We start from the raw sequence: 14171 nt of genomic DNA, 5'->3' as shown, positions 1-14171 counted from the left end.
CTAAAAAAAGGCTTAGAGACAATGCCAAAGCTAGTGCTCTCTGAAGTCTCAGAGACAAGGCAGTACTATTGTTAAATGCTAAGAGTCACGGTACAGATGTCTGGAAGCAGGTCAACAATGCAAGTCGGCAAGCTCTTACCAAATGTCTGGTATTTGTAAACAAGGTCCACTGTCATCTTCTTCAGCTCCCCATTTTCCCTTGGCTTGAGATGTTTGCTCCCTTTTTTGGGGGGAATGACTTGGAGAAGGTATGCAGTTAAGATGCTGAGAATGCCACCAGATCCATCGTGAGCCTGGGGAATTTGGGACTGAAGCCCCAAATGAATCCAAATGAGCCCCCGCATCATTTGCTTAGCTCAGATGTTTCAGCAACCATGCTCTCAGTTTGAGAACCTTTGGACAGATTAGCCCTCTGGGCTAAGCCCCGGATGTCTTAAGGTCCTCGCAATGCCCCGGAATGCCACAGGATCCCCAAACTGACGACTGGACGCAGCTCCATGGGATTTCCCCTGTGTCTGGCTTCCTTTCTCTTTGATTGGGTCTACAGTCTTGATGGACGTACTGCTTGGCGGATCATGCATGATACAGGGGAGGGAAGCCAACAAACCTCACTTACGTTGCAGGAAAGTCTGGCCCACGAGATCAAAGCATTGGCAGGAGAGTTTACTCCACTGAGGCAACTTTCCAGACCTAAAAAAATAACAAATAAATGAAGTCATTGAAGTCTTTTATAGCCCAAGCCGATGCTATTAACAAGGACAGGATCTGTAGTCTAATCCCATGAATTGTAAATGGCAAACCGGCTCTCTCCTACGATCCCTCTTGAAAGATGGATTAATGCTTGAATCAGCACAGCGTCGTTGCCAACCACAATACCCAGCCTTCTGTGCCAGCCTTTTTCGGGCACTGCCAACTGCACCACCTTCGGCTGCTCTGGAGGAGGCGACACACCGGTCACCTTGTAGCAGAAAATACTGTGTTTACTGTAATAAAAAGGAATGATCAAATTTTCAACAAATCAGAGTGCTTAGTTTTGTCCATGATGCAGCCATCTTGGTTCTCCCACGTTCGATGGACTTTTATTGGTCTTTGCTGTTTTGAAGTTCCTATAGGAACATGCCTGTATGGCTCAATATTGACACAATCTGTAGATGCTGCGACCCCTAATGAAGATGACATCCGAAATAATCCAGTAAGTTTCAATAGCCTGTTAACACCTGGTCAGTTGAAATGAATATGGCATTTATTGAAAAACAGGAATATAGGATTATATCTCTGTACACTGAAAGGAAATGTGCTTTCCTCTTAGCTGTTAGCCACGTACTTTAACATCATTCCCTCTGAATAATGATTCCGTTTTCTCCTCATACTGTAGTTCAACATATTGGTCATAATGATAAAGTTCAAAAGAATCTGTTACAATTTCTTTGAAAGGTTTTTCTGGTTATAGAATAAGCAGACGGTTAGATCTGCCTTTTTAGCATGGATGTGAAACCCTTGTTGCCTTAATATTTACTTAACTGACACTTTTATCCAAAGTGATGTATAATAGAGGAAACAGGGTCAATCAATCCCTGTAGCAACTGGAGTTAAGGGCCTTGCTGATGATGTCACTCTGCCAACCACAGGATTTGAACCAGCAGCCTTCCGATCACAGAGCCACACACGGCTCCATTATTAGTAACATAAAGGATTGGGTTCTGTATTCTCTTGCCCATGAAACATGTTCAACCCCTGTTACCTAACCCCTGTACCTTGCAGTAGTTATTTCCATTACCCATGACACAATTCAGTAACATAACTAACATTTATTTTATTAATGTGCAGTAGCACTTGTCAGAGCTATGGTGACGACTACCGGACATTTCGGCTTCCCCATCTTCCCTTCCGTTTGAGTGACAGAGTTTTTCCCTCCAGAGGCCTGAAGGCGTGTTTTCACTCTCACCTGCAGGGGCATTGTTTGCCAGGAGAAATAATGGGGTTTTCACGTCGCCCTGCCAAGTCCTGCAGGGCTCCAGTCAGGAGGGCTGGCTCTGTATATATTTGTGGGCACGCATGCTTAGCAACAGCACATTCGGTGCTCTGCTCCCGCTAAGAAGAAAAATCTCCGGGAGACTCTCTGAGATGCCAGCCATCACATTGGCCCTAATTCCCGTCAGCTCAGTTAGCCACGTAGCACATGCAAACTGGTGCAATCCCTGCTTCAGCCACAAGGACAATTTGCAGTCATCAGCTTCATGTGTAGCGTGTGGCTAACGTACACCAAGCTATAGCACATCCTGTACGCGGAAGCAGGGAGTAAGACCCCCCGCAGATCTCGCACGCCGGGGTCTGCTTTCACACCCTGCCATTCCAACATTCCTTCCCAAGGCCAAAAATGCCTGTCTAAGCAGATTTTTTTGCTTGTTGTTTTTTCGAGCCCGTGGTTATCGTCCATCACCGAAATTTACAAGGTAGCCAGCTGACTAGCAACACCTGTGGTGTCAAGTTTTAGTCCTAGGAAACTGAACTACGCATCTGGTATTGTTCCGTACAGCATAGCCGTGTTCATACATGGATTTCAGATGCCGTCCGGAGAATCAGGTCCTGTAGTTTTCGTTTACGTTCCCTGGTTCCTGTTTACCTGCCTCCTGCATTGGAGTCCGACTTCTTCTTCACCTCATCCTGGAGGCCGTCCGTCCAGTCAGCGGCCCTAGTCCCCCCTGGTTCCCCATTTCCAGCAGTGTTGGGGCTGTTGATCTCAGGGGCCAGGGAGCAGAATCCCTGGCATGATGGATGGACGGCTCAGGTTGAGCTATTCTGTTACAAACGTTGTCCATATAGACTAATAAACATTTTTAATCTGTATGCTCAAATACCTGAGTCTGAGTAATGACAGGAGGTCAACCGGGAAATTACCCGGACCTTGCACTATGGAGCTAGTATGGTAAAGTTTATTAAATACCCAGTACGACTGATTTGGACGTCTGTGTTCACACATGTAAGCCCCCCAGGTGACGTCTAGAAAGTTTCAGGGTGGCAGTGCAGGTCTGAATGAGACTTAAGACTTTTTCAGTTTCAGCAAATTGCAAAAATACAGCTTAATGCGATTTCGCCTAATCCTAATCTTTCAGCATTCACAAAAAAATCTGAAAGCCAGATTGAACATATGTATGCAGTAAAACTTGAAATAAGCCTTCGATCATACTTAGCCTTGAGATGTAATGTTATCCATCCGTACTCTAGCTATGGATCGTGGGAATAAACTGGAGCAAATCAATCAAGCAACATGGGGAGGACATACACACTGCACGCACAGGGCAGAGCCGGGATGTGAACCTTCAGTCTTGGAGGTGTGAGGCCAGGTTACCACCTCCAGCTCGTTTTGGGCATGTTAGGAGAAGATGCAATGCACCAGAAAACTTGTAGGCCAAAGAGGGAGAGGACAGCCATAAACATGGACTTGATCATGAGTGAACCTGTCAATGGGAAGCCTGACAGAATGTTCTGGCGGAATGTGGTCGATATTATCGCATGAGTCAATATCGACTTTATCACAAATAATAGTAATGTTCTCACGTATTTTTTTTTATTTGAGTTGCCTTATAAATATATAGCAAGAGCTCAACTTGCATATCCCATAATGCAATTTGAGTCGAGGCATTCAATTACTGTTTCAGTCAAGCCTAATAAATTAAGAGCTCGGCTGGACCGACATCCTGTATATGCGCAGTAGGAAAGGGAATCAAGGACTGATGGCATCCTGAGAAACTGTTACTGGTACTGCTTTTAAAAGTAACGCAAACGCAATAAATGAGGGCTAGAAGTACAGCTTTCATTCGTAAGCATGTGAAATCAATACACCCATCTCTTAATTATCTCTGCTGGTGGCATCAAGTGAAAAAATAGCAATAAATTAAGCTAGCTAATACAAATCCTGTAATTCATTACCCAGCCGTAACAGCCTCGCGCTGTTTGTTCTTTAAGAGGCCCGTCACTTACGGTCCGGAACATTACACTCACAATAAAAGCGCGATTTAAATTGCACGCTTAAATATTGTATGAAGCCGTGGGTTTCCATAGAATAATACACAAAAAAACACAGATGGGTTGCTATTAAAAAGAATTGTTTAAGCACGCACTGAGTAATCCACAATGGGACGGACAACAAACAGAAAAGGGGCGGGGGGAGGTATTTCTGCACATGGCGGAACTCGAAACACTTCGACGGGAATCCCTGGCAGGTATTGCTGTACTGGCTTCTGCACCAGCGACGAGAATGAATGTTCGTGAGTTTCTGCGATGATCCAAAAGCACCTCGAGATGCCCTTCAGCCAATATATGAGCGTGTCTGCGGTGCAAATATATACAGTCATATATACAGTAAATACAGTTTAAATGATATCTGTGCATATGCGCTGTATGTTGCAAGATTCTTTGCCGTACCTGGGCATTTGGGCAGTTTATGGATATTCTTGGAACTGGAATGCCACAATATTGTGACGCAGAGACGCAGTCTTCACGTTCCTCGCGCGTGCATGGAGGGACTATAAGTGGGAGCTATTGCTAGAATCGATGTGGTCGGGGGCTGCAGGCACTGTGGAGTATATCTGTGGGGGAAAAAATCACTTCTCCTTCCCTCTTCTTTTTCGTTTTTGTCGTTTTCTTTTGTGGAATACACATTCACACGTTTTAAGTAAGTTAAATGTATTGTACTCAGTAATGTTTGATTTTATTTTATACTATCATGATTATATTTTGTACTTGAACTGCGATATGCTGTATGATACAATTTCAGAATTTAAGAACTTCTTACTCCTATTCAAAATATATCAGGAATGTATGGCACAATTTTATCTCTGCCCGCAGCTTGCAGTTATAATTTTGCATGACGTTGAATACTATTCACTTATTTTTTTTTATTGTGCCTGATGTCCTATAATAATTTCAATAAAATACACAATGCACACTGCTTAGAAATACGTACAGCTTTAAATTACCTGTTCATATTTCGAGTAATTGTTAATGTAAATTTGCATGCAAATAAACACGGTATCGCAGGGGTTTTATTTTTATTTTTGGAAAATAAAATTGAATAGAATTGTTTATTTTTTGTTTCCCTAGTCGAATCTTTTAGTTTTAAAGTGGCACGACCTGGTCTGTATTAAATCAGTTAAGTAGCCTATAATTCTAGTTATTTGAATGTTTTACCAGATCTTAGCATGAATTTTCGGGTGTGCTTACAAGCAAAATATTGCGTTTATTTTTTTTATCGCCTCGACGTAAGTAAATATTTTCCGTATGAATTGTTGATCAATCGGGCGCTTACTGGGCGCCTATTGACCAGACTGTGTACTGCAGTCCCCTAAATCTCCTTTTCTTCAGCTGTGAAAAATGCTTCTCCTGCTATTTGGAATAGTGGTTTTGCACCTGGCTGCCCTCACCGTCCTCTTCGTCTCCACTGTTTTCAGCGTGAGTACTTGTTTTGCAAATCGTAGTATTCGCTACCTGTAACGTAGTACTTTATTTATTTACTTATTTTAAGAACTGCTTGAGTTACAATTACCTTCGGCACTCCTTTCCTTTATAAACATGCCAACGCTTATTTATTGTGAAAACTGATGAATCCTATATTTAAAGTATTTCATCCAAAGTTAAGGAATGCGTCGTCGCTGTTGTGGCTTTGAGTTGTCGTGCAGGGATATATTTGCATACGCTGTGTTTATGTGGCACTCAAACGTGTATTGATATGTGTAGATGCGGCGGCAGAGATGCCCCAAGGTGCATAGATTTTGTGTTTATGCCTCAGGCCTGGACAGTGGGAGAAAGCAGTAGCTCTGACCTTTGGACTAACTGCTCCTCATTCAATGAAGGCTATCACTGTGTGTCTACTTACTCAGGAGGTAAGTGTCCGTTAAACTAGTGACTGCTTTTACTGCATAGACAGACATGCTTGGTCAAATGGGCATCCGGAGTAAGAGTTACGGGTTTTATCCGAGGAAATCATTGATGAGTCGAAGTTTTCAAGCAGCGAGCGCAAGTATACTGTAAGATACTGTAATATAGATGTTATATTTGGACAGTGATAATAGTAGTGGGCGTGTCAGCACTCAGATGTCACTTAGTGCTGCCATCTAGAGGGAAAATGTAAAAAATGCCCCCAATAATAGTACAAATAATGACGATTATCCATTTGTTCGTCACACGTAAAGTGTTACATTGTGCTCCAGATTGCTGTTGGGTTTAATATCTGTTTAGTAGGAGTTTTTGTTTTTTGTTTCCCAAAATTTGGTTTCAGAACCACACCCAAGGTAGAGGATATCTCAGCATTGCATGGTACAAGCTGCATTGGCTCATTTGGAAGGACTGCAAGTCTTTGTTGACATTAACATCCAATTCATTAGTTCAGGGAAAAGATTCGCTAAGATCGAAACTTAACCAACCCTACTTCTCGTTGGAGGCTTGATGATGAAGTACCTTGCACATAGATGCAGAGTATTTGTGTGTTTGTAAAGCTAGTCAGGAAATGTCGTGTCCTTCACAATTTACCTTGGCTGCTACACTGAAATTCCAGCCACACTTATGGATAAAAATATCTACGCTACAAATGAGTAATTCAGGTTTCATTATATAAAATTATGCATAAACGTTGAATATTCAATGGTAGCATCAAAATGCACAACACAGGCGAGCAAAGTCATGGAATTTGAGAAACGATTCTGAAGCTGTTTTCTGGGCTGCGCGACGGCTGCGTGACGGCTGTGCGATGGCTGCGTGACGGCTGCATGACGGCTGTGTGACGGCTGCGCGGCGGCTGCGCGACGGCTGCGTGACGGCTGTGCGATGGCTGCGTGACGGCTGCGCGACGGCTGCATTACTCCTCATTGTTGTCCTATTTGGGAATATCGCGGTCACCTGCGATGTGAGTGAGTGCTGGGTGGGAGCCAGACGTTCGGAAGACCGCCCATGCCGTAGGCCGAGCTCAAAACAGGACATGCGGACACAGCTGAACACGAGAGGCTCTGAGACGCGGCCTTGCCGGGTTACGCACGGAGAAACCCAAACCCTCTCAAACCCTCAGACCTCCAACGTGCGTGACCCTCATAGGGGTACAAATAGCTTGTCTACGCCGCACTGCTGGCCACTGGGACCGGGTCTGTGTAGAAAGAGTGCTGCTTTGAATTCCGAATGCTTCAACTGGAAAGGAGCTTCTCAGAATTCTGGGAAACAGTAAAAGGACCAGATCCAACTGGTTCTAGCTCCTCACACAAAAAAACAAATGCATCACTAGTTCAGTTAGTCGTCCATAGAGAATCTAGATTGAGGATTTTGATGGTTTTGGTAGCAACGATGTGTATATAAATTCACCAAACTAGACTTTCACCCTAAATAGAACAGCTAACTGTAGTGCTTTTAGGAGTACAGGCATTAAGCAGAAGTAGACTGTCATACTGTACAGAGCTACTGTATTAGTCTGAGGATTGATTAGTTGGGCCTGTTTAATTCTTAGATATGGCAAGAAGTAGACAAAAATAGTCTATCTGATGGACAAAGGCTTGTGCTCTTGGAATTGCAGTATATACAGTATGAGATGCAAGTTAAAGGGTGCAATAGCAGAGGCCCACTGTAAACTGTTCATGCATTTTCCGCTGCTGAAAGGGGCACTATTCCACTCCCCGTGCTCCACCCTGCTCCCCAGTTATTCCAGACATGGCTTCTTGGGTATGTCCAGCTGCTCTTGGCAGTCCTTCTTCTGCTGCCCAGTTATTTGCCCGACATGCCTGAGTTTAGGCCCCCCCCCCCCGTTGTTTTTCAGAGTGGATGCTGGCCGTGCAGAGCCTCATGGTCCTGTCTGTTTCTTTCTGTGGCATCGCCTTCTTCGTCTTCTTCTGCCAGATCTTCACCCTCAAGAAAGGTGGACGCTTCATCCTCACCGGGATCATCCATATCATTGCCAGTGAGTGTGACCCCAAGACATTTCTACCCCTGACTTATCAAGCAAAACCTTTCACTGCATTCATGTGACACATGACCAAGAATATGGTAACGTCAGTAGTGGCATCCAATACCCTAAGCTTGCAAACTCCTACGTATGCCAAAGTCATCACCCTTTAAATCACACGGTAATTAGTTAACGTTAACTAAAAGCTGCACATTTACAACCTGCTAAAAGCATTAAAGAAACAACCTTAACGATCAATGATGAAAACCAAGATAATGTTGTTTTTTAATATATACACCGTCCCATAGCTTGTTTTTTATGGACTTGGTTAGCCAGACAGAGTATTTTGAATGGAGGCAGTTGATCGTTTGTTTTCTTCAAGTTAGATGATGGTTTGTTTCGCTTGTTTTTCTTGGAGCCGGGTGACCGTTCGTTTTGAATATCATCGATTTCCCTTGTTTTTCTTGGAGCTGGTTTATGGTTTGTTTTGCATGGTGTTAATTGATGGTGTGTTTTCCCTGGAGCAGGCTGAAAGTTTGTTTTGAATGGACTTATCGTTTGCTTTTTATGAGTTATGGTTAACGATTTGTTTTGTCTACCATTGGCTTTTTCGTTAGTTTTGGTTTAGCGTTTGCTTCTCTCGGAGGTTGCTGTTGGTTAACCAAGAGAAATACACATCACATGTTTTACATTCCCAGATGACTAACTTGGACTCCTCCTCTAACTCTTCCTCTTTTCTTCCACAAGGCTTGCTGGTGCTGAGTGCAGCAATCATCTACACTCTGATGAGTCCAGAATGGGTACCGGAGGGTAATTTCTTTGGATTTGCATACTTCCTGGCTTGGGTGGCTTTCCCCTTGGCCTTGTTCAGTGGCTTATTGTACCTCGTGCTGAGGAAGAAAGAATGATTACCGACAGTGACTGCATGGGGTCCTGTTCCAGCTTTGAGATATCGGGTGGACCACAAGAGTCTCTGGAGGGCTGGGGAGTGTTTTAAGAAATTAGCTTGCTTCTTTTCTATTTACAGTAATAAATAAGCCTGTGATTGGCTGGCATGTGACCAGCCTTGATGTAGACCAAGCTCATGATTGGGTGGGCCAGGCCGATCCTGACCCCCCCCCGTGAAGCCTGGCCTGAAATGTACATTGGAGTGACTAGGAATAACTCGAGGTCATCAGCAGAGAGGAAGACCCTCAAGAGGATACTGTCATCATTAGAGGCTGTATGTAGTACAGCATGAGAGAATCCTATTTATGTCTGTCATACCTGTACATAGCATTGCTGTGACACTTTGTCAGATAATGTTAAAAATGTTTAGTTAGATGGTACATTAGTTAAAAGTTGCTTTGAAATTATTTTATTGTGAAAAATCTACATTTTAATTTATTTGTCTCGTTTTTAAACTGCCTGAAACACTTGTCAAACCAAAGAGCGAGTATAAGCAACAGTCTGCGACAGAAATGTTCAAATCTGTTTATTGAAAAATAAGCAGTAGCCCAAATGCCAAAAACAAGCATTTTGGTTTAGGCTGCCAATGTATTTTTATTGGCTATGACCAGTCAAAAAATGTATGTATGTTAAATATTGTGTTTTTCTTTTTTTTCCAAAAATTAAAAGGTGCTAAATATTTGGTAATTATACCTTTACAGTTTCTTACAATATGGAGGCAATTTATGTGCATTGCAGTATTTAAGGGAATACCCCTAAAATGCGGGATTTTTTCAGCGTAGTTACTGTGCATGTGTGGGGAACGTGTGGATTCCGAAATACTTTATGAGGGGAAAAAAAACCAACGACAGGTTTATTTGACAGTTTCCTGAGAACTTTGTATGTTTCACCAAACATAAATTGGCAGCTTATTCTAAAGAATAAATGTAATTATTTTGCGTGCGTCTGTGTGTGTATATCCGTATGTTTCTGTGAAGATGTGTATAACTTGCTTTCTCCCTTCGTTGTTTTGCTGAACAATCTGCCCCCTGGTGGACGATTCAGAGACCGACGACCAGCCGAAGTCGTACTTTTTAACTTTATCTGCGCAGATGCTGTGTCTCTGTGGAGAGATCACCTGTATGTCCAAATGCATTTGAGAAAAGCAGAAGCACAATACTTCCACATTCAGCCGCTTATCCTGGTCAATATGTAACCCCGGCAACACACACAAATAATGTAATGTTATGTAAGACTTCAGGATCAAAGATATACTACAGATGAAGGTCATGGTCTGGGTCATATTTCACAGCATTTATTTTTTGCACTTTTTATGAATGAAGCTGGAGCTCCCCGAAACTGAGAACATTTATTTACTACTACAAGGTTATGAGCCCGTTCAGAGTTTATTGCACTGCTCTATTTATAAACAACGCTCTGCATTCAGTCAGCCGCGAGGCAGCAGACATCCGCAACTCTGATGTGCTCATTCTATTAACCACTAGAGGGAGCCAGAAGCTCAGCCGTGTAGTGCTGTTTCATAGAGAAGTTCGACGCCATCAGGCTACTTTAAACAAATCAGTGCAAACTACCCATCTACGCATTTTTTTCTAGAGACTTTTAATATGAATTGCAGTGCTGATAATGGCAGTACTGTACAGAAGCTCTGTAAATGGGACGATTCAATTAAAAAATTATAAACATGAGGCAAGACATAAAACCAACCACTAGAGACCACATTTTCCACAAGTAAGATCATGGCGCACATGCTGCCGTTCCCATCTCCTTTTGATGTTAACAGACTCTTTATTGCACACTCATTAATGGATGCCTTTTAGATGCTTGGAACAGAAAGCCTAGTACAGCCTTTTATTGAAGACTAAGAATGAAAAATACTGAGTGCTTGCATGAGAACACGAGAGACTTATATAAAGGATAGCTAAGATGCTGCACTTTACGACTAGAGAGATCATTTATTGTTACAGTCTAAACTTACATTCCCCAACTGGTTTCAAGCATTGCAGTTGGGTAGGTTGAAAGAATGCAGTGTCTGGAATTTTGCATCCACGGGTCTGTCAATGGGGGAATGGAATTTTGGGTAGAGAGGAGCAGTTCAAACCTCTGGCGCTCTGTAAATGTCCAGGAGCAGGAAATCCTGGCTCCTCGGGAGTTCTAACCCAGAGCAGTGATCCCGCCTCCAAACCATTAGCCATAAACAACCCCCCCCCACCCCCAATCTGAAAGAACAAAGATCTGCATTATTCCACTATTTATATGAAATTAGGGAAGAAGTCTTAACCTCAAGGGCACAGTGCTGAGATATACTTTTGGGACATTTTGTAAGCGATGAGTTGAGTTCCCATCTAGATAATTCCTTCTATTAAGGCGAGAGTGCAGTTGTTGACTCTTGAGGAAAATATTTAATAAACAAAAACGATCATTTTAACATTCATGAATCACTCCCCAGGTGCATATATACATGCAATGGCTGCGTACCTTGACTACGGATCCACTTCAAAGGCTGTGCATTCTCATATGCCCCTAACCACACTGCCATTGTACCGAGCTGTTATTATTGCACCTAATCCTGCATAATCTAACTGATAATGTACAGTGTGATACAAGGGCCAGTGTTTGAAATGATTCCTGCAGGTGGCCAGAAGTGTTTCATGAACTATTTGCATGCAACCTAGACAAATATAATTCCGCACTGTTCCACATCGACTTTCACTGGTCTCACAAACCACTTTCTGACTGATCTGTGAAACAAGTAGCATCCAGTAGCATAAATTAGGTTCTGAGGTGATTCGTAAGAGAATAAAGGCCTTGAAGAGACAATGAAGCGGCAGACATGAAGCCCACAGAATAGTTTCTAAGCTTTCTGCCCTTCATCAAATGTTTGATATCGTCCATCTTTTAAATATAAACTCCGTTAAATTATACAAAGCGTTTGATAGTGACCTTGGACTGTGGAAATGCTTCTGAATAAGGAGAAGGGACATAAAGTTATGTCCACTTGTCTGTTTGTGTTTGAAAACATCTGATATAACCTTTCATTTTCATAATCGTTCATCACTGCATTCTCAATGATGCTTCAAAAGTACCCCCCACCCTCCAGTGCCATATTTCGTGATTGTGACTTATTTTAGTGGCGGAATTTCAAGTTCAAGTATTTCTTAAAATATGAACGTGAATGTCAAATGTGAAAAGGCATGAGGGCATCCCTGCTAGCCCGTCGGAGACAGCGTGCCAACGGCAGTTGTCCTCCCTCTGCAGAAATGATGCTATATAGCAACAGTAACAGGAAAGAAGCAGACAAACACAGGGAGCTAGCGGCTAATCTCAGGAGGGCACCACTGACTGCCAGAAGGCCAGACTACTCAAGCTGGCCACTTTAATATGAAATGATCCACCAGGATAAGAAACAGCGGTGGGGAGTAGAGGGAGCGTCAAGGACATTAGAGGACATCAGGAATCTATGTTGGATGCCTTTTCCATGTGACGATTCATATTCTGATAAAATCGGGTCCGTAATAAGGATCTCGTCACCCCCTTGGTCACTTCAGCTGCGGAAGTTTGCTCACTGCATCCCTTACCTTGTCGGACCAATAGTAGATTCCATCCTTCCTCTCCACTCCTTAAATAGATCCTTACAATCCATTTGTCTCCTCCATTGTCCTACAGTCATCACCCCCCTCCACTGACACACACACACACACACACACACACACACACACACACACATACACACACACGTTTTTGTGGTGGCTTCCTCACAATTAATGATCCCTAACCCTAACCCAAACAAAACCCAAGACCTGAGAGTAAACAAAATGTTCTGCCCGGTCGATCACAACAACAGCAAAAGGACACACAGAAAATTCACCTATGTGTGTATGTATGTATATGTATATATATATATATATTTTTTTATTTTTTATTTTTTCCCACATCCATTTATCTTCCTTTTGAAGTCCTGCTGAGCATTAGAACCATTTCAGCAGCCAAGCATTTCAGATAAACACCAACTGAAATCCTCCTGCATGAAACAGAGACTAAATCGTTTCATCAAACAGCCATGTGCATAAATGGTCACATCGGCTCTGTTCTCTTTGATAAGTCGTCACGGCCGCATAAACAAGCAAACAAACATAAAAAAATACTTTAACCATAAGGCAGAGATCTGTCACACAGACCACTCATTGTCCCCTGTGAGATTTCAGACCTTTTAGGTGTTTCAGTCTGTTCATTTAAGTAATTGTTTGAGATTTAAGATTTATGAGACCGTTTTGGGATGGGCAATGGGTTTGACAAATGGTGACCACACTCCAACAGTAGAGTTGACCTCTTCGTTGGCTTCACCTTATTATCTTTTGTCTCCAGCGTCAATGGGCCCCAGAAAGCAACAGATGCGAGGAAACGGTGGAAAAAAAAAGGGTGGCCGCAGGACCCATAGACAGGCCGACAGCATACGGAGCGAGACGGCAATGTTCTGGGGGTCCCAGATGGAACACACCGTCTCCATTTCAAACACAATTAACCACAAGAGGCTTATGTATCACTTGCTGGGGTCGCCAGGGGGGCAGTTAGTTTGTCTTGAGGACACAAAACACAAATCTTCATGACATCAATGAGGTTAACATCGATACGAGTCAGATGTTTTCTGTCTAAATGTTACTCTTGCTCTTATTACGATTTATTACATTTTAAATAGTTACCAAAGCACTACCATACTTCAGTGATGTGATAATTCTATATGGTGAATAAACGCAATATTTATCATTTTATATTGTTCTTCCAAGATCATCAGTCTCAAGAATTGAAGCAAGTGGAAGGGACCTTGTAGAGTAAGCCTGACCATCACGGATGGTGTAAAAAAATCTATAAATGCCCATTTTGTGCCTTGTCTCCCATGGAAAAATCTATCCCATTCATTTCTTGCCTGAGTGTTCAGTCCTAATTCTTTAAGGTCACATCACAACCAAGGTGGCCTGACTCTTTTTCGTTTGGCAGCAAAAATGATCCCTTTCGGCACAGTAAAAGGGCTTTACTCAAGAACACAACTAAACAGCCACACCTAGGCTGCAAACCAACTGCCTTCTGGCTACATACCCATGGCTTGACCAGAAACCCCGCTCAAGACTTCTCCAGGTGTTCCATCTGTCTCCATGACATGAAAGAGTATATATATGTGTGTGTCTGTGTGTGTGTCTGAGAGAGAGAGAGAGGGAGAGAGATGAGAGAACACTGAGCCTTCAGGCTCCACATGCTGACAGTACCCACCCAGTGAGCAAACCACACAAGACAAAAGTGGAAAGCAATA

The 14171-nt window shown here is 42.8% G+C and overlaps 1 protein-coding gene across 2 annotated transcripts; it reads left to right on the top strand.

Moving 5' to 3' along the window:
* The first annotated feature begins 4184 nt into the window (after positions 1-4184).
* LOC125717623 (peripheral myelin protein 22-like) lies at positions 4185-9806 on the top strand. 2 transcript variants are annotated; one of them, XM_048990771.1, is made up of 5 exons: positions 4185-4223; positions 5365-5451; positions 5789-5882; positions 7796-7936; positions 8669-9806. In XM_048990771.1, exons 2-5 carry the CDS (start codon positions 5374-5376, stop codon positions 8827-8829), a joined length of 474 nt encoding a protein of 157 aa, XP_048846728.1. In that variant the 5' UTR covers positions 4185-4223; positions 5365-5373; the 3' UTR covers positions 8830-9806. The 2 variants fall into 2 exon arrangements, with proteins under 2 accessions (XP_048846728.1, XP_048846727.1); XM_048990770.1 differs by lacking the exon at positions 4185-4223 and adding an exon at positions 4260-4675.
* Positions 9807-14171: the final 4365 nt, after the last annotated feature.

This window comes from Brienomyrus brachyistius, chromosome 22 (genome assembly GCF_023856365.1).
Source record: "Brienomyrus brachyistius isolate T26 chromosome 22, BBRACH_0.4, whole genome shotgun sequence".
Taxonomy (NCBI): Eukaryota; Metazoa; Chordata; class Actinopteri; order Osteoglossiformes; family Mormyridae; genus Brienomyrus; species Brienomyrus brachyistius.
Note: the sequence above shows the minus strand (reverse complement) of the source record. Positions and strands in the feature narration are given on the sequence as shown.

Bases quoted from the DNA above. Each gene is read 5' to 3' on its own strand.
- LOC125717623 (XM_048990771.1), top strand. From the start codon at position 5,374: ATGCTTCTCCTGCTATTTGGAATAGTGGTTTTGCACCTGGCTGCCCTC. The intron at 5,452-5,788 runs GTGAGTACTTGT...TTTATGCCTCAG, and splicing joins TCGTCTCCACTGTTTTCAGC to GCCTGGACAGTGGGAGAAAG. The intron at 5,883-7,795 runs GTAAGTGTCCGT...GTTGTTTTTCAG, and splicing joins TGTGTCTACTTACTCAGGAG to AGTGGATGCTGGCCGTGCAG.